General features: G+C 34.6%; 1 protein-coding gene and 1 long non-coding RNA gene across 4 annotated transcripts in view; one reads left to right on the forward strand and one right to left on the reverse strand.

Moving 5' to 3' along the window:
- Positions 1-26,192, forward strand: part of CADM3 (cell adhesion molecule 3) — a 1,289,148-nt gene that overhangs the window by 229,610 nt on the left and 1,033,346 nt on the right. For all 3 annotated transcript variants that reach the window (XM_044059344.1, XM_044059345.1, XM_044059346.1), the window contains exon 2: positions 14,740-14,892. In XM_044059344.1, the coding sequence (XP_043915279.1) occupies positions 14,740-14,892 (153 nt within the window). The remainder of the gene's footprint in view (positions 1-14,739; positions 14,893-26,192) is intronic.
- The window catches only part of LOC122791581, a 286,754-nt gene that overhangs the window by 127,969 nt on the left and 132,593 nt on the right, over positions 1-26,192 (reverse strand). The window contains exon 2 of the long non-coding RNA XR_006363171.1: positions 493-561. This is a non-coding gene — a long non-coding RNA (uncharacterized LOC122791581). The remainder of the gene's footprint in view (positions 1-492; positions 562-26,192) is intronic.

The raw sequence follows: 26,192 nt of genomic DNA on the forward strand, positions 1-26,192 counted from the left end.
AAGGGGATGAAGAAGTGCCAGCAGGAATCCTCAGTACCCAGAACTTCAAATGTTTCCACTGCCAGATGGGAGTGCAGTAGGGGACCCAGTGTTGATGGGGTAGGGGTCTGTGGTAGTATGTTTGTTGGCACCAGCTGGGACAGCGTGTCTTGAACATGCTGAAGAGAGGCCTCACCAATCCAGATTTCTTACACTAAGTGGTTGAGAGGTATGTACTGACATATCTTTTACTTTTTGGTTTTAGTAGCATATTGAATGTACTGCAGTATGTCAGATATCATGCTTTATAAATTATTTCTTTATATACATTAATAAAATCAGTTAACTAAGGAGTACTTCAGTTACGTACTAACATATCTCTCACTCTTGGTTGGAGTAATGCACTGAATCCACTCTAGTGCTTCAGTTAACATGCTTTAAAATTATTCCTTTATATATAGTAATGAAATCATTTAAAAAGACAACACTGTTTGTTACTTTATTCATGCTTACCAGCTTATTTAACCAGCCTTGCTGTTCTACTTTCTTGCCGTTGCTGATTGTAGGCGATTTGCTACTCATCTATAATAAAAAGACATTGGTATTTACTTGTATTTTACACTTTTCCCTTAGTATTACTTATATGCAACACATGCTATTCCATTCACTGGGGTACTTGCTTACTATCCATTTGTTTAATTATTTATTATCTCAGTTCTGATGCTTATCCAATCTTCCCTTTACTGCAAGTTATAAACAAACTGATACCATTTTTGGTGGAAAGGTGTTTTTAACATATTATACTTTGCATGTAACACTCTGTGAGTTGTGTTTAGGCAGAAGTTGTTCACACACAGAACATGTAGCAATTTATGGAAGTTTTCATTTCCTGAACTGGACAAGAGTGTATGCTTTGATAGTTTTCTGCATAAGAATTCTAAGCTTGTAATGACATGATTTAAAAATGTATACAGAAGTGATACAACTGTTCATTTCCTACTAAAACATGTGCTGGACATTCACTTGACACGCCACTACCCCAGCCTTTACTCAGAGCTTTTTACATATCAGCGGGAGAGAAAGAGAGATTTGATAATATTGTCCATCTACAACTGACTGCAGATTTAGTTAATCAAAGGTCCTTAATCCCCAGTCTTAAGATCAGGAAAGTAGAAACATAAGTTAGAGGGGTTTTGGGGACCAAGACCTCCAGATGGGGCACAACATGTCTGTTTTTAATGTATTTTTGAATGAATATTAAGAAAAGGATAACTCAAATTCTTGTAAGTTAACAAAATGTGGGAAAAACGTGACATAGATGGAGCATTTAAGTGCTTCTTGTCCAGGATATCTCAAGGCAGCATCCAGTTCAGGATGTCTCGTCTCAACTGTCCAGAATTTCGCAAAATAGCCAGATTTGTACCTCATATTTTTGTTCTCATTTTCCAAATATGTGATTTTCAGGCAAACTGTTGAGGACCAAAGTCAGTAAGTAATAAAAGACATTTGATTTTTATGCTTCATATCCTTTGGAAAATGCATGCCATTGCAAAACCTGCTATTCAAGCAACTTTCTAAGTTTATAAGAGAAATATGTAGACTTTGCCCTTGATCACAATATCAACCATAGAAGTGACGTTTGAATGTATCACACTGGACATCATTGGACAGTTAGAAAAATACAGCAGTAGTTATCAATACTAATATTACTAGTCATGATGTGGACTTGTTAAGGTTAACTGTGCTGTCTGCAAATGAGCACAGCTAAGCCTCAGTTCATAGTGGCCACTTATACTAATGCACAATGGCTGGGATGGGAGAGAACCCATAGAGACACTGCAGGATCATGCAAACTCCATACATGCATTGGCTGGTGGTTATGATCAAACCTATTAACTTGTGCTTGGAAAGCAATGACCTTAACTGTTATGCCAATTGGTGCCTCTAGATAAGTACAATAAAATGTACATGAGTATGTTCCTCCACATAGCCAGTTATAGGAAACACTTAGAGAATGTTCAAGCATGGTAGTATTAGAAGTAATCCCTGAAGCACCTTCTCCATGACAACAGTAAATCTTCTTTCTCAGGCCAGTTTGATATTTTGCTACGTATTTTATGGTTTTATTTCAACACAATGTAACATGATGATATATGATGGCAACCTTTTTTCTCTAGACTGGGTCCTTTCTTTTTTATAGTATTTTTTTAATTCAGACAGACATATATTTATAAATTATATATAGTCAGTGCAATACTCTGAAAAGCTTGTATCAAATGAGGCATTTCCTTTGGTCAAATGCAACAAACCATGCATGAGTATGTTTTATCGCATACTAAGTTAATACCACATTTGTAGATTGTTAAGTCTTGCTGTATCAATTGTTACAGTTTTCATGGAAGTATTGTATAGTATTTTAGAAGATCTTGCTCAATCCGTGTTTCTCTAATTCAGATAAGATGGCATATTGCCTGCCTTTTTTTTCTTGTCATTAGATTTTTAACATCACTATTTAATGTGGTTATTTTTTTCTTACTATATATCAATGATATTGAAAGAGGCATAAGGCATTACAGCTATTACATTTGTAGGCCATTTGTCTGTTTCATTTTTATTTCTTTTATTCATTTTGTCGTTTTCTCAGAAATATGTAAGTGTAAAAATTTCCATACATAAGCAAAGAAAATGCTAATAAGTAAAAACAACTGTGCAGTAACATTTTATAAATGCAAACGTTTGCTTTCAGTTAACCTGTCCCCATGCATTCCTGTGACTGTCATATTTCATTACTTTCTATGCATCAATTTACAGAAATATAGTTGTTGGGTTATTTCTGTACTGGGGTGTTTAGAATGAATGACATGACACATTGAAAATATGAGGAGCAACCTTTCTGTTGTATATGTGCCCATGTAGTATACAGTGGCATGCAGTCAATTTAAAAATCCTCTCACTGAATGGTAACGGAGTTTAAAAACACGCAAAAGACATACTCTTTGTATTACCTAACTGATGCTGCAGAAAGAACTTTTTAATCAGTTGTCAATGAAATAATTTCTGACAACAAATTTAGGCTGAAGGACTTCAGAAGCAGTGATGTTCCTACCCTAAGAGTAAATTATAACTCTAAGACATCTACTAGAGTATCTACATCAGTGAAAAAGGTGGAACACAGATGGTTTAGATCAACTGGACTCAAAGTTTTATACATCAGCTTAAATGTATGTAGCTTTTCAGGTCTACTCTGACTTTTTTCCTGATTTACACTCTGGGACTAATACCATATACATTAAACACATCTTTCTATAAGACAATTGCAGTACCTTATTAGAAAAGAATGTAGAAAAATGTAAACAGAATATGTATCTGAAAATAAATTGTACTTTTTAAATAATTTTCATAGTGACAAAAATGTTACACTTTTATAAATTAAGCCCAACACAATGAAAATCTGTGATGATTTACAATGAAACCTTTCTCAAGCACTGACAATGTAATAATCATTAATGACTCTGTAAAAATAATCCATAAACTTAGTGCTGGCCAAAGGATATGCTTGGCCCTTTCATGGGGTTCAAAATTTCACAAAGGCTTAAACAAGGGAAAGTACTGTCAGACTACCATAGTTAACAATGAATAGTTCAGCAACCCTAAGTGAAATTAATCAATATTCATCTAGGCTAATTAAGTCTGAGCAAGCATTTCCACTCAGAATGCTGTACGTCCACCACAAGAAAGCATTTATATTAGCATAAATAAGGAAATATATTGAAATATCAAAAGAAAGACAAAAACTCTTTCATTTTGCTTAAAAACTAGGGATTCCTGATATTTTACTTGAAGTAAACTTTTCAAAGTACTTTGATTCAGGAAAAAACACACAAAATAATAATATACTCAAAATAAAAAAAAAACACAGTGATATCACTTGCTGTATTAAGATCCGATAGGAATTTTGGAGGCAATGAAGCAAATAATACTGCAGTTTCAGTGTCTCCATAAAATTGTTAGGCACACAAATCAAAATAAAATGTGCAAAGTAGAACCAATATGATGTAATTAGTATTTTAGGAAATATTGCAATGATCTTTTCTGCCAAAATGGTAGAAGTAAAAGAAGGTGAAATCCATGAATCCGTTGTTATTCAAGCTCAGATATTAAATGCCATTCAGGAATTAGAAAATAATAAAATGTTCAGACCATAAGTAATCCCAGCAGACATTTATAAAACATTTAAATAATGAATAACGTTACACAGCATCAGAGTTACTGAACTAAAGCCTGCTTCCCTTCAAACTTTTGCTAAGATTTGTAATTAATATCAAGGTATATTCTAATTGCATTAAAATTTTCAGATTATAATTTTTTTTGCTATAAATACAATTTAATATCTTATGAAAGAAATTAAATAGACTATTCTTCCTATCATTATGGATTTCATTCTGTAAAGGAACGTTTTTTGTTGAATCAAATTTTGTAAACCATCATAACAAATATCCATGCAAAATAATGTACATCTGATCAAGACTTTCTGACGGTAGGTGCCTTCAATGCAGTTTACATCATTATCTGATAATTTATTTTCAGTACTTCAAAATATTTAGAAAAAGACTCAATAATTGCAAGAATGTCTATTCATTTTAATACCGAAGAATACATATTTATCCATGTTTACCTATAGCAGTGGAATAATAAACGGATATTCTATGACCTTTCAGCTTTTCATGCTGCCAGCAAAACGTTCGTGAATTTGATTACTGCATATCTAAATATGGTACCTATTAAAATAATCAACATTATAATTTTGCTGATGGTTTAATTTTTACAAAAGTCATGGCTTTTTAAGTAGTGGCTAGAAATATTAGCAGCATTATAGGACACCAGGAAAATAATCAAAAATGTAAGCTTATATCATGCAAAGGCAATAGCATCCAGCTTTGAGTTTATCTCATGTTTAAAAACTTAAAAGTTAGAAATATTGCACTGTGCAGGCGATAACGTTAAGGTCCATAAATATCAATGTATTCATTCATCATTCATTCATTGTCAAATAACTTGTGTTAGTCTTGTAGTACTTTTTTGTATCACAAAATGCACATGTACACTCACTCACACACCCCATACACATCTACAAGCATTTTGGGAACACTGTTTAACATGCCACAGATCTTTGAAAGGGAAAATAAAATTGGAGCTCCCAGAAACCCCACACACAGGTGCAGTGAGGATATACAGATTCTCTAGAAAAAGCAGCTCCCCTGAGAATTTAACCAAAAAATCTCTTATTGTGACACAGCAGCACTGTTCTCCATGCCAGTGTGCCACTTCATAAATAGTACAAAATGTTTCCATAACATTTTTTTAAATGAGGCCACCTCCATCTTACACCGATAGAGAGAGTTATTAACTCAAACCAAAATGGTTCACCGAGGAGGTTATTTTTCATAGAATAAGAATGATATCCACTATATGGATACACATTTGTGTACTGACAAAGTAAACAGATTATATAAAGACATGTATAGAAAAATTAAATGAAAATTTCTCTGGCAAGTATCTTGACCTTAACTTCTTTAAACCTGCTTTACTACACATACTGATCACTATGGACTTAAGCTTTCTGACTGTTGAAGATGTATGTTCTAAAAAGATCCCCTAAAAGAAGAAATGCATGGAATCTATAAAGTACCAGACATTCTTATAACAGGGCTTTCATAAGCCACAAGTAAGCAAGGTAAATAATTTAATAAGATATAGCGCTATTGCTTTATATTTCACTACAACTGTTAGGTTGCAATAATAACATAATTACATGTATGTGCCTATTGTTGCTTTCCCAGATAAGCACCATCATTCAACATCTATAAATAATGGACATGTCTGATCAGAGTTAAGAAAAGCACTACCTATGAATCTAATAAACACACACTGATTGATTGCAGATGATCTTTTATTGATCAGTATACCTTTTCACTAGTTTCAGTATTAAAGTATAGAACATTGCCTCCATTAAGTAGAGTAAAAAAATACATAAAGTTAAAAAGAAAACCCAAGTGGAAACTTTCCAGTAGAAAGCATTGTGTACAACATTCCTCTTTATTCTGTAACTTTTCCCAAACTTCAGAAAGTGGCATATAGGATAGCAAAATAAACACATGAAGCTCGGATATCTGATTTCTCCATGAGGTTTAGCTCAATAAAACTTACTACCCTAACCCATGTAAACCTCTAATCAAAATGCTTATTCGTAATAACATATACCATTTCTTACCCTCTAGGAGTTCTTAGAATTATGTCCATAAGGGAGTACTAACACTAGGTGTTTTATATATCTATCTATATATACACACACACACACACACACACACATATATATATATATATATATATATATATATATATATATATATATAAAATCCTTACCTATAAAGGGTGAAAGACCATAGCATCTCTAACTTCAGACTTCTTGTTTTACTATTATCACTTTCTAAAATTCTGGAAAATGCATTCACAAACAGATTATGGGGGTAATTAATACATAACTATCTAATGGTACCTATCTAGCTTGGTTTCTATCCTACCATAGCACAGACACAGTACTTTTTAGGCACAGTCATTACAAACCTAAATCATATGCCTCAGTCTTCTTAGGCCAGTCAAAAAATGTTGACACAGTACCCTATAATCTACTCCTGACTAGACATGTCAACCTACATACATGAGTAGCACATTAATATAATGGTTTAAGAGCTACCACTTCACTTGAGCCTATTACTACTGGAGTTCCTCAATACACAATGCCTGACGCATCCTCATTATGTTTTTTCCCCAATGATATGTACAAACTGGCTGATAAAGCAGTTCTAATTCAGTACAGTGACGATTCAGTATTCATTTGCTCAGCAACCATACTCAATAATCTCTAATTTAAAGACACAACATGTTTTAAATAATATTGAGCATTGGCTTACTGACTTATAGCTGATATTAAAAACCAAAATACAAATGTTTGCCTATTCACATCTAAAGCATTATCCAATTCTGTGGTATGATTTAACTTAAAATCTGCTATAAATAACAAACCTTGCAATATTTTCATGTATTTTCTCTTTTTTGTATAGAACATGTTATCAAACTTCTGGCCTTATATATCAACAGTAGGCTCATATTTGATCAGCATATTAACTACACAGTGATAAAAGCTTATACAAAAATGGCATATTGTATGAAGCCAAATTGTTTCTAACTTTACATGTACAAATACATAAAGCTCAATAACCCTTACCTCCCACCATCCTTTATGTACATTTTATTCTAACCAGCCTAAAACATCACAATTAAAACAAATTTGAAAACTGCTACAAAAATTGCAACATTTGCAACCAGAGCACCAAACAAATGATACCATTGCATAGCACTGAAACAAATTGTTCAGTTATGACTCCAACACATCCTACCTCAGAACTCAAGCTCACACATAACAGCCAAAGACCAAGCACATGTCCAGCAGTCCCTAGCCTAGACAATAGATACAACCTCCCCAGGGTACTCAGATCACAGAATTGAAATCAAATCCAGGCATGAAAATCAAACTACTATCCCAGGGACTCACTATACTCTGTCTACACAGCAAAATTGTGCATCATCTTCCCTCCCAATCTCAGGTCAGCGTCAATCAGCAATATATTCTTACCATAGCCTCAAATTCATCTGGCCACTATCTAGCACTATCCATGCACTCATTTAACATAACTAATAAAACAAACTGCATATCTGCCTATTGTAGCAAACATCGTAATCCCTTATCATGCTGTAACATAACACCTAGCATTTTATACTGATTCTTCTCCTTCCTCACCCCCCCTCTTTATTCTCCCCATAAAAAGCTTTGTTCTAATAAAGATATAGTCTCAACATAATAACACCTAGAATTGCCTCTTTCTATATATGCTTCTCTCTTTCCTCCCCTATTAAACACCCTACATCCTAAAAACAATATACAGGACTTATCATTTCATTGTTTTAATTTCAAATGTGCATAGAATGTGTTCTATCAGTTTATGTCTTGCTAATATATACTCACAGAAATAGAGAACTCAGTTAGATGATACCGGTTACCCAGGGGAAATAGGTAGAGAGACAGATAGAGAGATAGATAGACAGATGGCTATATAGACAGAACAGATACAATTCTGTTGTATATGCTGGCATATTTGCATATAGTTTCCTGTTTTCTCTCTTGGTGTGTCTGTGCTGATAGCAGGGTGATGGAAAAAAATCATAAGACATTGTAAAATAGTTTGCAAAAGAACTTTCATTGGATATGAACATAATACTGTTGGTTGCTTCAATAAAAATACCTCACAGTCAAAATTTATTAGTGAGCCTAATTTTAATTGACATCTGAGAGATTTAGCCATTTCCTCTTAAATAATGTTTGCATCTTTTATGACATAGCTCAACTAGAATGTCTATCAATTATAACAAACAGTATCAAATGTATCAAAGAGGTTCGGGACGACCTTTTTTCCTGAATTCTGTAGTTCATTATTTAATGCTATGGCTGTTGGCACACATGAACCATTCATTAGGTAGGCATTACTTTCATCTGTTTTTTTTCCCCATTTTTAGATATTCTTTACCACTATTTATTTTTGTGACAAACATAAGCAATTAATGTAAAAAAAAAAAAAGTTAACCAATAAACCAAAAGAAAAATTAGGGGCGATTAAAAAATAAATGTTGCTGAAGTGAAATAACAGCATATACCCAGTTCTGGTTTGTGGTCAAGGGATGAGGTATCTTGGGTAACCCTGGTAGCAACTGTGACCAGGGCTGCCACACAGACCTTCAGAGATATAACTCAGAAAGCAACCAACCCGGTTAAAAAATTTGAGAATATAAGTTTGGATTTGCCCCAGAGAGCGCAGGCCATCAATTGGATCCTTTTACCCTCTGTTAGTCTGTTATCCACAACTTGTTCCATGTCCTCATTCCCCTAGTAGGCTGAAGCAGCTCACCAGAACGACTTCAGAAGTTATATGGGCTGCACCATTGCTAGAGTATCCTGGAATATTTTAATGCTTCCCATCGTAATTGGGATGACATGAAAATGTACTTGCCTGCAGGCAGACTCAAGCTATTTCATCAGCTGAGTTCCCTTAAAGCTGTCAGTTGCTGGAAAAGTTTGCTTTTAGCACAATATGGAGGATCGAGAGGGTTATATTAGGCAATTGCCAATCTGACAGCCCATCATGATAGACCAGGAACTGATATTGCATCTGTGATTGCTATGCAGATTAGGTAGATTCTAATGAGGGCAAACACATTGGGCTGGCTTCCAGAATTAACTCCAGTATGACATACACATTGTTGTGGATGGAACAGAGCTTGGGCCGCAAGGTTGGTCACTCAGGCCAGAACATTTATGTTCTGGGAACAGTTAATGGTTACTGACAGAGTACTGGATTACAGAGAATTCAGTAGGAATTTTCATATGGTTGATGATTGCTCTGTGGACTTCGACATGTAATGGAACTTAAGAAATCAAAACTAGTCTTAATCCCTATTAGATATCTCTGCCCTCGAATGGTTAAATGGCTTACTGACAGTGAAGGAGACTCAGCACTGATTATAGGAGTACTCAGCTACATCCATAAAATTCTGATGGGAACCAAAGAAGAGGTGACAATGAGAGGTAGGCTGACTTGACAAGCAGATTTGGCACACCAGATATCATTTCAGCAATGGTCCACCCAGATACTTATACCCCACTGTGCTACTAGATCAAGTAGGTACAGGTTCTTTGGGTAGCAGTGCCTTTTTAAATTATTTTATAATCCAGCTAGACTACAAGAGATCCTTCCAGCCATTACTCTCCTATGCTGGAGATGTAGAGGTGAGCTCTGGACAGACTGGCTAATTTCTTTTAGAAATGCCCCTTGTTGATGGAATTTAAAACACAGACTGAGATCCTGTACTTGGCAAATTTTTGAGGTTGTACACAAAGAAAAATCTTAGACAAAAAGTATCCATGATCTCTTCTCTTTAATAGTTGATGATATCTGGTATGACTTTGAAGTTATTATACAGGAAATGTTTAAATTAATCACACATATAGGACACAAGGTCATGAAGCAGAACATTCTTTATTATCTAAAAATTAAGCGCTTTCACCCAGTACTTAGTTTGGTACTGTATATCGTTTTTCTTAATCATATACATGATACAAATAATCAGCACTGCCTTCAGAAGGTATTCATGGTGTGAGCTCTTCCATATTTTTATTTTATGTAACCCTTTTACTTGTTCCCTTTTTTCTCTTTGTATAAGGTAGATGTTTCACTACAATTTATTATATAACATTGCTGATTAGTTTGTTTGTATCAAATAAAGTAGTACTTGTTTTAAGGAAAAAAATATAAAAACAATTTGACATTGAGATTACTGCTTGTCATTAGAACCATGTCAGAAAATTAAAGAAGTACCATTTTATGAACATTTCACTGTCTTAACTTGAACTTTTTCTTACACAGTCAAACTTTAGCTGGCCAGATTATGCATGCTACATCCAGATACACCTGGAAGCTGAGATAAACTAAAAGCTTCACACCAAACATATGCAGTGCTGTTAATGCTGCTGTGCTGAGGAGGATACATGTTTCATTGTTATAAAGGTATTAATTGCAGTAATGTTAAAATAAGTATATCTGTTTTATATGAGATATGCAGAGTACAGTTTTTGAGTACTCTTACTTGTATGTTAATCAACATTTAGTAAGCTGTATAAGCACTCAGTGTCCTAAGTCATGCCTATAATAATTACTAGTAATAAGAGAAGCAGCAACACATCAGTTAAGTAGTAAACTTGAACAACATTCAACTAAGTTACTGGCTGTCATACATTCATACATACACATACTGGGGTCTGTGTATGTGTGTGCGTATATGCATGTATGTGTGTATCTCTCTCTCTCCCTCCATATATATATATATATATATATATATATATATATATATATATATATAGTCTACTTTACATGGTTGACTCTTCAAAGTCGACTTTCATATGGCCGAGATCATATGATCGACTTTCGAAAACCCGACCATGTAAAATAAAAACATAACACACACCAAACACTTACCATTCAACTGTTAGCTCCCCCCACACCACCCCGTAACTTAAATATACCAACTCCAAGATCGCACTATAGTGCGAAAGAGGAAATTTTCCCATTTCGCACTGTACGGAAATAGCGGTTCCCCATTGTCGGCTTTTAGAAAGTCGATCATATGGTCTCAGCCATATGAAAGTCGACTTTCTGAAAATATATATGTGTGTGTGTGTGTGTGTGTGTGTGTGTGTGTGTGTATACATATATATATATATATATATATATATATATATATATATATATATATATTATATATATATATATAATATATATAGATATATAGATTGATGCCCATAGATATAGCTATATATATATATATATATATATATATATATATATATATATATATATTATATATACATACACAATAGATAGATACATAGATATATAAATATATATATAAACCATCGCACACACACACACACACACACACACACACACACACACTCATAAACGTGCGTGTGTGCATGCAAACACATGCTTGTGTGTGTGTGTGTGTGTGTGTGTGTGTGTGTGTGTGTGTGTGTGTGTGTGTGTGTGTGTGTGTGTATGTGTGTGTGTGTGTTTATATATGTATATAGAACTAGGGACATTTGTCAGATCTACATTACGTTAGCATGGTTAACACCAACTTAATAATGCTGAAATGCAAATGTCAGCACCTGTGTGGACTAGCACCAAGGTCACTCCTTGGAACATACTAAAGTCAAAGAAGAAGTATTTGGCATGGGAAAAGTATCCTTTATTGCACAAGTGTCAACCATATGTAGTGTCAAACATACACAATCTTAGCAATGATCGATCAATTTAATGAAAACCATACACTGAATATATATAAAAAAGTAAGGCCCTAACTACAGTATCTGCAAGCCATTACTGATTTGCAGTAGTTGCCAGTTACCAGTGTTAAACTGCTTCTGTTCTACTGTGCACAATGTTCATTACATAACCAGAGATTGCACTATGAAATTTGAAAGAGAAAATGTCTGTTGTATAACTTATAGATGCTTAGTAGCAATGTGACACTGCAGCTCTTTTTCATCTCACGCTTCCTGTTAAACAAGTCTGTTAGTTTTTAATTTTACATAACCAGTCTATTGTATAATTATAAGGCACTATTATATATCCATGCCCTTGACACAGTAAGATTTTTCAATATAGATATGAGAAGCCCATTTCTCTTGACCAGATCAGTTAACTGACAATAGTCCTTCCTTCACAAACATATTAAAAACTACTATGGTGTAATACATAACATTAACAGTAACATTATATCACAGCATCGTAAGTTATTTCTAAACCTTAAAAGACATTATAAAAAGATACAAGCTACTTATTTGTCAATACTATAGGGAGAGAAGACGTATGCTAGGTACCTCAGAATTCAAGTTTAGTCCACATTCGACAATTAATTTTCAGCATTACGAAATGTACAGCTGTAGAGTGTGTTCGACTCAATCAACCCGAAGTGCAGTGAGAATGTTACTTATGTGTCATTGATAAAAATTCAACCATTCCAAGTCATGTAGGTTTGGTTGAAGTCAAAACTGTATTGACTGATGCACTTTATCTCAAGTCAGCTCAGTGACTACATGTTAACAATACCATATTAAATACTGTATTTACTGGTCTAAGTCTAAATTTCAGACCACTGTTAGTAATAGAGGATTATGCCAGTTCCTTTGAAGTTCTGACACTTGTTGCTCATCAGATAATATAATAATTATACTGCCAGTTTTGGCCAATAAAAAAAGAAATCATTTTTCAAGGTTAGTATGTAAGCCACACTTTTCCTATGTGTTCCATGTTATGAGGGCTAGTGTTCTTCATTTTGGGGAAGGTGGGTAGAGAAGTATGCTTTCTAGGCATAACAAAATGTAATGTAGCAATCACATTGCAAAATGAACATCTGAAGCAGATTTTTAAACAAATTCTGCAGAACAGTTGGAATGTACAAATTTTCAACTTCTTTAAAAAATTCTGCAGAACAGTTGGGATGTACAAATTTTCAACTTCTTTAAAAAATTCTGCAGAACAGTTGGGACATATAATTTTTCATCTTCTTTAATGATTATCATTTTCAGAGTTGGCTAATTGTCTGATTCTTGAAGGAAATATGCAGGGAAGTTCTTGTCAGTAGCATTTACAGAAGGTATTTATTTTGTTTATAAAAAGACTTGTAATGTTTTTCATCATGTCATAAATTTACTCTGCATATCATCTAATGGATATTCTTCTAAGTATTCTATGAGAAACATTGCATTCCTTTATGTGACATACAACATGTAAAGGTTAAAGAAAACATTTATGTAGCATTGTATCATAATCACATAATATAGTGCTGCTCTTTGTAGAACGTATGCCTTATTTCACAGTATTGCATTAACAAATCAATAGACATATCAAATGGGTTTATATTTCTCTATTTTGGTTTGATTTGGTAATCATAAATGTGTCTTGGAATTATATTGATCAATCAAAAACTCTATAACTGAATGTTATTCACAAAAAGAAAAAAATTGCCAAAAGAATATTTAGTGAACTTCATGGTTATATTTTTTGCAGGGAAGCCCTGCTCCTCTCATGTGACATAACACCCTCACCACTAAACCTAAATATTTCTACTCCGAGGTCACACAGCAGTAGAGTAAAAAGAAAGCTCCACTGTCACTGTTGGTAAAAATTAATTTCAGCTAAATTTCTTTGATTGTTTGGCAATGCCATCAATTGATTGGCAGATGCACCGTGTCTTGTTATAGCACAATCATATGACGCAGGCTTAAAACTACTACAATACATCATTACTTAAGACATACCCTACATTTTAATTCAATAATACTCTTTTTTGAGTCTATAAAATTCATTATTACTGTAGTTATCATCCGACTGATGCCTTTTGGCAATATAATATGGAACTATGCTTGCCACAAAATTGTAGCTCTTTGATGGCATTCTATCATATAGCCAAAGAGTTTCCACATCTGGATTAAATTTCCCTTGCTCTGGCTTATTTGCAGTGAACTACACTGGATTCACTATACATGCTACATGTGATATTGTATTATTATGTACACTGAGTTTACTAAGAGATCTATATCTTGCTCTCGGTTTAGTGCTACCACTTTGTGAATTCTGAGTCATGTCTTAGAAAGGACTAGTTATTTTAGCACACTCAGTAATTAATAAATAAATATCTATGCATGTTAGTACTTTCCCATACATCCAACTGTCCCAGAGTTTCAGGAGTATCTCTGATTTTGCATCAGTTTTTTTCTCTGTCCTTTATAAAGTTTGAAATGCTAAAACAAAACAACAAGGACTAGACTGCTTTGTCAGACCATAGTAGAGTTTCATACATTTATTTAGCCTAAATATGCCTGTCTGTTCAAATCCTTTTATTATACAAAGTTTCTAAGAGAACATTTACAGTATTTATAATAAAGTGATCATGTTTCTGAACATTAGAACCGGATTATGTTTGGCTATATTGTTGATTTTTGAAAAAGTCTATGAGAACTGTGCTTCAGGTGTAAAAGCAATATTTCATACTGATTGCTTCTTTTGCTATTTTTTCATCCTGACACAGCTCTGAGAGATCACCGGATCCAGCTAGTGCAGGCTACATCGAAGGAACTGACCATCAGTATCTCAAATGTGTCCCTGGCCGATGAGGGAGAATACATATGCTCTTTGTTCACAATGCCTGTACAAACAGGCAAATCCGTTGTCACTGTCCTTGGTAAGAAAACTCTCTAAATTTTATTACCTTTTGTGTGTGTGTGTGTGTGTGTGTGTGTGTGTGTGTGTGTGTGTGTGTGTGTGTATGCTTGTGTATATATTGAATTTGATCTTATCTTGTGACCAAAGTAGAAAATATGAAGAACATAAAGTGTGCTTACATGTCATTGCTTTAAGTCAGGCAGCTCTGTAAACAGAAAAACACTTCAGCCATTCTGATTTCAGAATAGAGGATATGGACAAATAGTTAAAGGAAACTTTTTACTGTAGGAGGAAGCACTTCTGTACATGTATTCCTGCTTCAGAAAACAAATAAATAAAAATTATATCAAGCATTTGTGGCTGAAAATGTAAGCCAGTCTTAGGTGTTGTACTCAGTCAAGGTTTATTTTGTAGCAACATGTACACTGTATACGTACATATGGTGTCCTGGTTAGTGGTTTCCATTTGGAGTAAAGTACTGTCTAAGAGAGAAATAAGGGGCACGCTACAGATATTAATGAGGTGTTAATGAAAACTGTGCATATATCTGTCTATCTTTCTTTATATAGATATATATTTATATATGCAGCACTTTATAAAAGTAACTTGTTTGAATTATCTGATTAAAAATTAGGCACACAAAATATTGGTCAAGTCGCTTTGTGTAATTTACAGTCTAATTCTTCTGTATAACCAGTAAAAATAAGATTCTGGATAGAAGGCCAGCTTAGTGTCTGGGTCTAGAATAGATGAGGTCAGCTACTGAAGACTTTACAGTATGAAAAAATGTAAAACAAATGCACAGCATTTATTAATATTCATAATGATTTAATCATACAGGATTGTAGCAGTACATCAGTGCTTTGGAGGTGGAGGAATTCATTCGTGGGGCAAATATTTTTGTACACAAAAGGTGAAAGAGGTGAATTACTTAACAAAGGTGTTATTAAATGTTAAAATCTACCTACTTTACAAATAAAAAAGAATGTATATGCACAAAAAATCACAAAAATAAAGTGTGGAGCTTAATAGTGTTTAAGAGGTAGATATTGATGATGAGATAAACATTAGTAAGTCAGCTTCTGCAGTAGAATGGATAGAAACTGTACTTGATAATTGTATAGATTGTTTACTTGTTAAATTCTGTGGGATGCTGTGTTGCTATAGTAGGACAACGATTGTTGGGTATCTCAAAGGGAAGCTTAATTCTGCTGATCAGGACATCATCATCATCATCACTGTAACTTTATTGCTGACATTTTTACAGTATACTTTCCTTGCAATTTCTAGACTGTCATCAATATTCTTAGTTATCTCTAGGAAAGTAATTTCTACAAAATAGACATAGAAAACCAAGTAATCAGATTTGTTAGCAGTATTGTGTAAATATTATCACTGAACAGAACCTTACCCCAACAAATGATCACATAAAAAATGGTGTTTGATAAGGATAATGAGACTTGATATCGTAAGCACTGAGCCGATATTACACACACTTGACCATTGGGTGTGTCACTCAAAATAGCCTGTGTGGATTGCAATATCTTCTTTCATCTTACAACTCTACACATGGGAATATTTACTTTTTGTGTGGATTTCAGAAAAAGAGAGAAAAAGAGCAAGTCATAGCTTCTTTGTTTCATTTGTTTTGCCTCCAAATGTGAAGTCATGAAATGCATATTCTCCAAGAAAAAAATAGTCTCTAAATCTGTATTTTTTTGCAGGGATCTTCCTATATCTGTAAGCTTCCAGACCCCAGCCATAGATAGGTGTTGTAGTGCCCTGTACATCTCCCTGATCTGGTGTCTCCTCAACACTAAACTGAGGAGCAAAACAGCTAATTTGGTTAGAATGACAAGAGCAAAAGTACCTTTTGTTCCATACGTATGCCGGACTAATAGATTGCATTCAAAACTAAAGGTAAGCCATAACAGAGCCACGCAGTGTCCTCATATTTGTAGGATTAATACTAGACATCAGTGTTGTAGTACTTGGATGGACTTATTACATATGGAAAAAGTCTAGATATACCAATTTTCCAGATGAAAATGGCACAGGGATATTACAATACATTTTGAGATTCAATCTACTCTTTGATGGTATTTCTCAGATAAGTATGCATCTCTTTCTTGCCTTTTTTTAATCTTTCTTTAATGTAATTGTTCATTTACCTTTAATATGCGTAACATTTTACATGCTAAACTTATTCAACATGTATCAGGTTTTTAAACTTAACATTTCATGGATGTTATAGATTTCTACTCTAAATTGTTCATGATAAAGTTGTCTAAAAACTGATTAAAGCTATGTTCACGGACAACTCATTCTACTAACACATTTATCTGACACCACGTTCCCAAAAATCTTGAGTCTGAGCATTGTAAATAACAATAAATTTCCCAAATGAAAGTTACTGATTCACACAATAAAAGTAAAGCTAGTTAAAAAGCAAATCTCACTGAACTCTCCTTCTTGGGAAGATTACCACCATAAAATGAATATTTCCAACCCTGAGATCATTATAGCTAAGAACAAAATGGTGTTGCCAATGTCAGGCGTTATAGTTCATAGAATATGGCTTTTCAGTGAACAGTATATGAAATACTACAGCATTAATACCAGATGGTCAGCTGTCTGTTCAGTCACCACAAGAACTTTTTTCTACAGGACTACCAAAGTCCCATTCTGCCTTAATTAGTAACTGTATGTCACAGCACTACTGACGAAATTATGCCCATCATTGGGCGTAGTGGTGCTCTCTTCATTGTATTCATATTTCCAAGAACATGTAGCTACTGACTGCTTTTGTTTAGGTCTTTGAATTTACATTGATGTCAGACACAAAAATGCAGCCAAGGTGCAGGGAAAAAAAAAACGACTTTTGCTTTAGCACATGTCTTTACCACCATTGCTATGTTTAGAACCGACATCTGGAAACTGTTATCATATAGGTCTAACTCCACATTAAAAAAAGTTTCAAAAAAGGGGTGTTGTGCACTAGCATGGTTTTGTTCATAGACTGTTATTAGGCATGCAGTCCAGGAGCCATTTGAGAAGCTTAGCCCAATATCTAGTTAAGTGACTTGCAGAAAGTCACACAGTAACAATGAAGGCAGAAGGAATCGAAGCCTCTACCATAAGAAGAATCACATCAACAACTTATTTTAATCCTCTACACTGATAGACATAGTGTTTTAGGTTCATAGATAATTATTAAGTACAGGAGATCATTAAGGAGCTTAGACAAATTTTCAATTTGCCCTAGAGCATTGTCTGATTATGTGACCTGCTGAAAGTAAATAAAAGGCAAAAAGGAAATATTTGATAAGATCTTTATGCCATTGTTTATTTTTGTTTATTTCATTACAATAAAGGGATGGAGGGTAGCTTGCAAGAGTTTGTAGCATGAAATGAAGGATTAATGTCACTTTGTTAAAGTCAGTTTGTCAACAAAATGAAATGTTGACATTTCATTGAGTGTACTTTTGATAGAATGCGTTAATGTGCTAAGCAGAACATTAAGTGTGTGTGTTTGAATGTTTCTGCTATGCAGAGAGTTTTGACATCGAGGGCTGAAGTGTTTGTGTAAGTGTTTATGCATTAGGGTAAGTCTAAGGACAATGGAAGGGGGCAGATTTAATGTTTTGTATGTGTTGTGTGTGTCTGAATGTCTTGTGCAGTGGTAGTGTTATGGAAGGATTTTCTAAAATAATGTGTAGGGTTGAGGTTAGGGTCAGGGACAGGGTTAGTACACTTTAATAAGCTTGTACAGGGGGTGCAATCAGAAAAAATAAATCTAAGAGGTCTGAGACCAAAAACAAAAAAAATATATATTTTTTATAAAACTGTGTGTCAAAGCCATCTGAACTAGGGCCTTGTAAGGTTTAAGTGAAGTATAGTTTGCCCCACTACTTTGACAACATTATCTAGTATTTAGTCGAAATTTGTAAAAAAAAAAGTTTAATTATCTGATATATTTAATCTGATTCCTAAACTAATGTTTAGTGAAAAGCTTCAATCCCCACTGCCATTCTTACTAATGCATGCTAACCCTAATCCTGCCACTACCCCTAACTCCTTCTTGCCTTTCACCTTACTTTATAGGTTCATAGGTTCATAGGACACTACTAGGCTATTAGCCATAGCATCTTTATAAGCCTAGCTGTGTTATACCCTTGTTCCCTTACTGACCAGGTTGGATAGTCTATATTTGCAGCACGAGTCTATGATCTATGATCAGTACTGACTGCCCTTATCCAAGAGGGGCATAGGTGAAACCCCCAGGGTAAATTTGCAGTCTCTCATCCAGTTGCATAAGTTATGCTTAAATAGGGTCATTGAGGAGCTTTCTGTTAAATAAACTGGGAGTTTATTCCAGAGAAGTGGCAATCTCTGGAGACATAGCTGTCTCTCCAGCATGTCCTGTTAATGTCAAAGGCTAGGGTAAGATCCCTAGAGTGAGTGAATCTTGTCCCTTTAGACTTGCAGATGTGCAGCATTTCCATTAGGGCAGGATCCAAGACTGCTGTGTAGGGGAGGCACAAGTCAGCCTATAAGATACAGAGTGCAGTGAAAGGGCCTTCAATCTGTCCATGTAGGTCACATGTTGAAGGCCCTGAATTTACTTGCTGAGAAACCTCTAAGGTTTCTCCAGCTGCTGCAGGTTTATGGTGAGCTACATACAGAAGGAAGCATTGTAGTGTATTAGTGGTCAGATGAGGGATGAGTACAGGGGAGTTATAACATCCTTAGCTCTGGATGCAATGCCCTTACTTATGAGATGTGCACTGTAGAAGGCCTTCCTTACCACCAGTGGACACATGATGAATGAAGTTAAGGTTGCTATCAATCTGTGTTCCCATATCTCTCACCACAGGGTTTGAGCTAAGGGGGGGCACTGTTAATATTATAATTTACATGAACTTCCCCTTTGCCAAAAAGGATGATAATGCATTTTTTGCATTTAGTTTAAGTCCATGGCTTTGGCACCAATCATTTGTCTTTTGTCTGTGTAAAATCCATTTCCAAAACACTACATCTATTCACACTGAGTATTTTTAATCAGTTTTAGATAGGCTTGAGTTTCAGTAGCTAATATTCAGTTAATTTGTCTTTAGAATTTACTGTTTTTGATCATCTGACATACAATCAAACACGCACACACACACACACACACACACACACACACACACACACACACACACACACACACACACACGTGTGTGTATTTGATTGGGAGCCATTTATAATCTCGAAATACTGAAATGTGAAATTTCAGTATCTCGAGACTATAAACTCGAATGTTTAAAATAGTGAAAGTTCATTATCGTAAATTCGAATATCTCAAATTCGCGGTTATGGCCTTACGCTACGTGATGTCCGGGATTGTGTGTTTATGGCATGTGGTGCCGTGTGTGGATATAGGTGTTTTGTCAGGTAAGTGAGTGTTTTGTAAGGGATTTGAATGGGGTTTAGAGTGTGTTTGAGTGTGCTGATATTTTGATGTGTGTGTGAGGGACTGGAGAATGTGCGTGTGTGAATTTGCTTTTGTTTCCCGTTTGTGCGATCTCGGAGTTAGTATATATAAGTAGGGGGTGTGTGGGGGTGCAGCCCCTATAGTGCAGGGGTTTCCCCTCTATGTATATAAGTTGTGTATGTGTGTAGTTTTTGTTTATGTTGGGATGTGGGTGTTGTGGTGTATGTTTGGTGTAGTGTATGCGGTTTGTTCTGTGTTTTGAATTTCATGGTTTTGGGCTCGGGGTTTCGGTGTTTTGTGGATTCGGTTTCATAGTTTCGAGATACTGAAATTCGATGTTTCAGTATTTCGAGATTATGAAGTGAATCCGTTTTTGATTGTATGTCAAGTGAAGGAAGTCTATAGCTGTGAAAACTATTTCTTTCTTCATTTAAATGCACCCCTAGGCTTAATTTCCTTAAATGTGAAAGTGTCATGTAGTGATGATGAAACAAATTATTATTTCTGAGCAAGCTTTTTTGAAACTACAACTACCAGTTCTTCACTTTTTGAATCTATTTGATTCTTTTTGTTGTAGAAAATAGTATGCCAGAATAGTGCAAAAGAATGAGGTAAGCTCTTACAATATTAGGAAGTTGATTTGGTTACTTAATTTCCCCCAGTAATGTTATTGTTTTGCTTTGCATTGCATTGGTATGCATTTTATTATAAATAACTTGCATACTGGAAGCGTATGCATGGTTCATCTTGCTTAGAATGTGACTCTTTTAAAATGTCCTTTAATAGGATGGAAATGTGTTGTGTACTTCTGCAGTTGTTTGTACCACAACAATTCGTAATAATATTTGAGTCTTCTGGCTGGCAGTCAGTATGACAGGGCTATAGTATTCCTTGCTCTCAATAGGAAGTTAATATATTTGTTGTGTTATGGAAGGGATTTGAAATGTAACACCCATTCAGCCAATGACTGCAAAGGGATTTAGATTTAATTAGAGAGATTTATACAACACAATTAACATCATAATGGAGAAGAAATTGTTTATATCAGATTAAATGTATATACAAATCTGTGGACTTTTTTTACATAGCTATTACATAAGAAAAAGTGCACTTAGTAAGTTCTCACATTCAGTAGAACTAAAGTGATTTATGACTGATAAGCATCACGTGTTAATTTTGCTTCCTTCCTTTATCTTGGGTGCACACCTTTTGTTTCTGTTCTAGTACAATCTTACATGCCATTGCAGGCAGCCATATTATGGTAAAGCTGAATACATTTTTTTTTTTGCTTTTAGCACCTATGTGATCTTTCCATAATTAACTATCCCTTATGAGACCAAATGAACATAAGAATTCTCATACTTTACTTGACGATGTAGTGACGTCTTGTGTATATATTGTGTGTGTATATATATATATATATATATATATATATATATATATATATAATTTTCTTGGAACGAGATTGTTGTCTGTTTTCTTTAGATAGGTATTTGTGTTGTTTATTTGTGTTTTTGAGTTACCGTATTGTTGTTGTTAATTGAAAAAAGAAAACTGAAATAAAGAGATTTTGGGGAAGAAAAAAAAAAGGCTAACCTAATTTCTAACAGCAGTCTAAACTGAATCCAGCTGATTATAACCCACATAATCCTCTATCTCAGCATTTTTTGAAATGCCTAGCAATAATAGTTTTTCAGAAAATGTTCTCAATTCATGCACATAGCCATAGCTTTAGTAAGCCATATAGTATGAGAGGTAGACTTAAGTATTTATATCACGCATCACATTAGACTGTAGGTTACAGTTTCTACTGTATTGATGAGGATTACTCTTTTTATGTCATCAGCCTAATTGTTAAGAAGAAAAATGTTCTAGTATTTTGCGACATTCATCCCATGTCTGAGTTTTTTTAATCAGCTGCAGTCAGAATACCTACAGCTTCCGTTGTTCCTTTTATTCTCACCCATGTCTCAGTTCTTGTAAGCCCTTGAACTTATCACCATATATCAGGCATTATATCTGGCACAGACTGATGAATGCCATCAGTGTTGTAAAACTCTTAATGTGTGATCTAGATTCCGTAGAAGCAGTAACGTGATCTAGAGAACCAGGATTATACAAGCTGTAAAAATAATTGCATCAAAAAGATGTATGCCATTTTGTGACATTTTCTAGTACTGGAAAGAAATTCTGAAACCACGGAAAACATATATACATTACTATACCAAGTCCATAGCACCAAATGCCATTTTTAGGCTATAACATTTGGATAGAAGTATACCACCAGATGTAAGATAACTGAAAGTCCTAGTAGAACACAAAGAGCAAGTGTGCACACACACACACACACACACACACACCTGAGTTAACTTTAACTCATTCACTCCAGTGGAGCTCGGGAAGTTTGCACTGTAACTTCCAATGGGTGGAGCCTAAGCCTTTTCACAGAATTAAATTATGTCCTCACATTTCAAACAAATGTTCATATCTGTGGAACCATATGGATTATTAAAGAAGTATAAATGGCAAACTCTTCAGTCCAAACTATTTTTGTAGTGGTATTATTCTTTAGATTCTAGGTCTTAAACTAAATTTTATAAGTCACAGTAAACACAGTAACTATTACATTTGTAATATTTTGTAAACAACTTACAGTATCTCAGCAACCACTCAAATAACACACATACTGTCAGCAGCATTTTATTCATCTAGCTTAGAGCTTTCATATGAGACTAGGGAGTTCTGTCTGTGTTACTTCACTGTTGAGATATTTAGAAAAAAATGAAAATTATATCTATGTAAATTAATATCATAAAAACAACAGCTAATCTCTATTCACCTGCAGTAGACAGAGGTCAAATATTAATGCAGTTGAGTTTGCTATTGTGTAAGCTTCGAGATAAAAGCTTTTAAAATCTTGTACATAGCATGGTTTTGGAGTTATTGATGCAAACATTGTTCAGAATATTTGCACAGGATTCTTATTTTCCTTGTTTGAGGCCATGAAACTACTCTATGGCAAAGAATGACAATATGTGTTAGTTACCAGAGGTACGGCATAGAGTTTTTCATTAGGATTATTTATTAGTGCAGAGATTACATATCTCTCCATTCTGGTCATCTCGTTGCATTTCATCTGAATGTAGAATATCCTAACCACTTACCTCTTTATCATTATAAGAATCATAACCTGTTATAGGAAAAGATGAACAAAGGAGTTCATCTGGCCCAGTAAGTTAATAAATTAAAAAAAGTAATAAATCTAGAATTCATGTCATCAAGGTAAATTATGAGTAGAACATTGTTATAAGTAAAATATAAATACCAGTACAATGCATATATGATTTATATATCTGTGAATTCAAGAGAAACCCACTTAGCAGCCATCTTGCTCACACTGCATTGTATATCTGATTCCTACAATTGCACAATTGCCACTTAATTTAATAGCAAACAGATATACAGACATTTCTGTCACAAAAATGTTGAAATGCAAAAAGTAAATTTTGGTACTGAAGAATTATTTTAATACATTGCTGTTTTTGGCTTTAATGCAGATCTGTGAATAAAATAATATTTCCATTTAGTTGTTGACATTTTTGGAATTGGGTATGTGTCTTGCATCACTATTTACAAGGATACTCTGAGCTGCTTGACTGAGAACTGATTTATCTCTTCCATTTCATATAACTACAATATCCATCAACCCTTGCAGCTAAGATAAGTTCTGACAAAAAAAAAAAAAAAAAAAAAAAAAGATTGTAGTTGCTTCTTTCATTCAGGTTGTCATGCTTATCCTGATGTCATCAACATAACGAAAACCAGAGTTGTTCGGGAAGAAGATTCCATTTATTATGTATTTTTTCACTTGAAAAAGTTTCTGTACAATTGCAATCTACAGTATGGCATATGGAAAGTTTAAAAGTTTGTAATAGAAGTGGTACCTTGGAAAGCCTCACATGGGTTTGAATAATGATATCTCCATATTTGAAATAAGATTAATAAAAATGTATTCAGTTAATATTTGTTAAACTTGTATAGGACTATTCTGAACAATTACTTATTATTTATCATACATAATGGAATATTCTATAAAGGTTTAAATATTAAAAATTCAGTCAGCTATTAAAAATATATGGAAGGCATTTTTCAGAAAATTATTGAATATGATGGTTTACCCAAACAGAAAAAGATAACTTCTTCAATTAGTGATGCAGATGTAGATTTCATTCAGTCAGTTTCTGCTGAGAAAAAGTCAGTGGATATGTTCACCTTGTGCCCAAAGCACCTTGAAATAAACTGACTAAAGAACACGTTTGGGTGCAGGGTAGTTAGAGCTGTCCTGCCACTGAAGAGTATGCCCTCGGAGGCTTTTGAGGATCAGTGGTTGGCTTGTGCTGTCCTTTGCTTGGCAGATAAGTTCCCTTTAGGAAAAAAATTCCATTTTCACATGCTGATTGATATTTTATTACTTTCCTCTTCCGGAACGTTATTTTAAATGTAGGAGTGCTGTGTTTTAATGGACTGTTTTGAGACTGTAACATACTTTTAAATAGAGCACTCATTTCTATCAGTTTAAAAGTATTGTTAATTAACTGAAAACATATTTTCTGTGGAAAATATTGTGCTTATTTTTCCTTGGTGGCACTTGCATAATGTTTGAAATTGTTTTTACTGTGTTTTTCTGTCAAGAAAAAGTAAATTTTGTGGCCTGATAGTTTTGCCATCATTTGTTGCTTGTCTTCCACAGGAAAGAGGCACCATTCTGGCTTGACCATAGAACAGACTACCAGTCCCATGGGCAGTCTTCCTTCCAGTCACAAAAAAAAAAGTTAAGCAAACAAACTTTGCCAGCACAGCAGGCTAGCAGTTTGCCTTACCCCACAAGTGGATGTCTCTGTTGTGGCCATTTGCTGTACTTTAGACCACTCATTTTTTACACTTGATCAACATGGCATATCAACTACAGCCACTGCAGACCATGTTTAGCCATGTCCTCTGTGGCTCTTGGAGTACCCTTAGTGGGGAAGGGAGAGCCACTCTTGTTTTTCCAAGAAGCAACAACAGGGAAGCTTTCCGTCTTGTACCAGAATACTGTGCCCATCCCTGGAGATGCAGCTGTTGCCATTAGTGACACGTTCAGTCTGAATATTTTAGATAAAAAGAAACAGAAAACCTAACATCCATCTACTCCTCCTCAAATTTCTTTAGACAGGAGGAGTTTACTGGGACTGGCTCAAGGTTTAATTCAGGGTATTGATCCTTTTTGTAAAGTAGTTTTTGGTAAAAGAAAGAAGGATTCCTCTTTTTTTAAAGAGATTCAAGATTCTGAATCTGAACAGGGAGATGTAAGGACATGTTTCAGTATTTTTTCCCCTCAGGTTTTTGATTCAGACTCCGAGGAGAGCTCTTTTTCTTATTCCCCCTGTCTTTTTCAAAAAGACTGTTGCCACCAATGTTTTCAATGGGAGAATATTAAGATTTCTCATTCCCTCGGAAAATACTGTGAGGAGTTTTCCAGAAGTTACACCCATTCCTACTGTCCTGTCAGCTTTAGAGGATGTATGTGTCACTGCCTGTAATTTTCCTGTTAGTCAGCCAGCCGCCCCTAAAAAGCCAGATAGGATGTATAAAACTCCTAAATTTGTATACATTATTTCCAAACTTGACACAGTAGCTGTAGCCTTAGTTGATTCCTGTGCTGCTAAGCACTTAGTTAATTCCAATCCTATTCTTGCTGATAAGGATGGGAACATTATGGATAGGTATGGGGAAAAAGTGTACACTTCTTGCCACTTTGGTTTTCAGAATTTTGAACTGTTGGGTTCATATCCTAAGTTTGT

This window comes from Protopterus annectens, chromosome 17.part0, assembly GCF_019279795.1.
Source record: "Protopterus annectens isolate FY-2018-M chromosome 17.part0, PAN1.0, whole genome shotgun sequence".
In the NCBI taxonomy this organism is placed as follows: Eukaryota; Metazoa; Chordata; order Ceratodontiformes; family Protopteridae; genus Protopterus; species Protopterus annectens.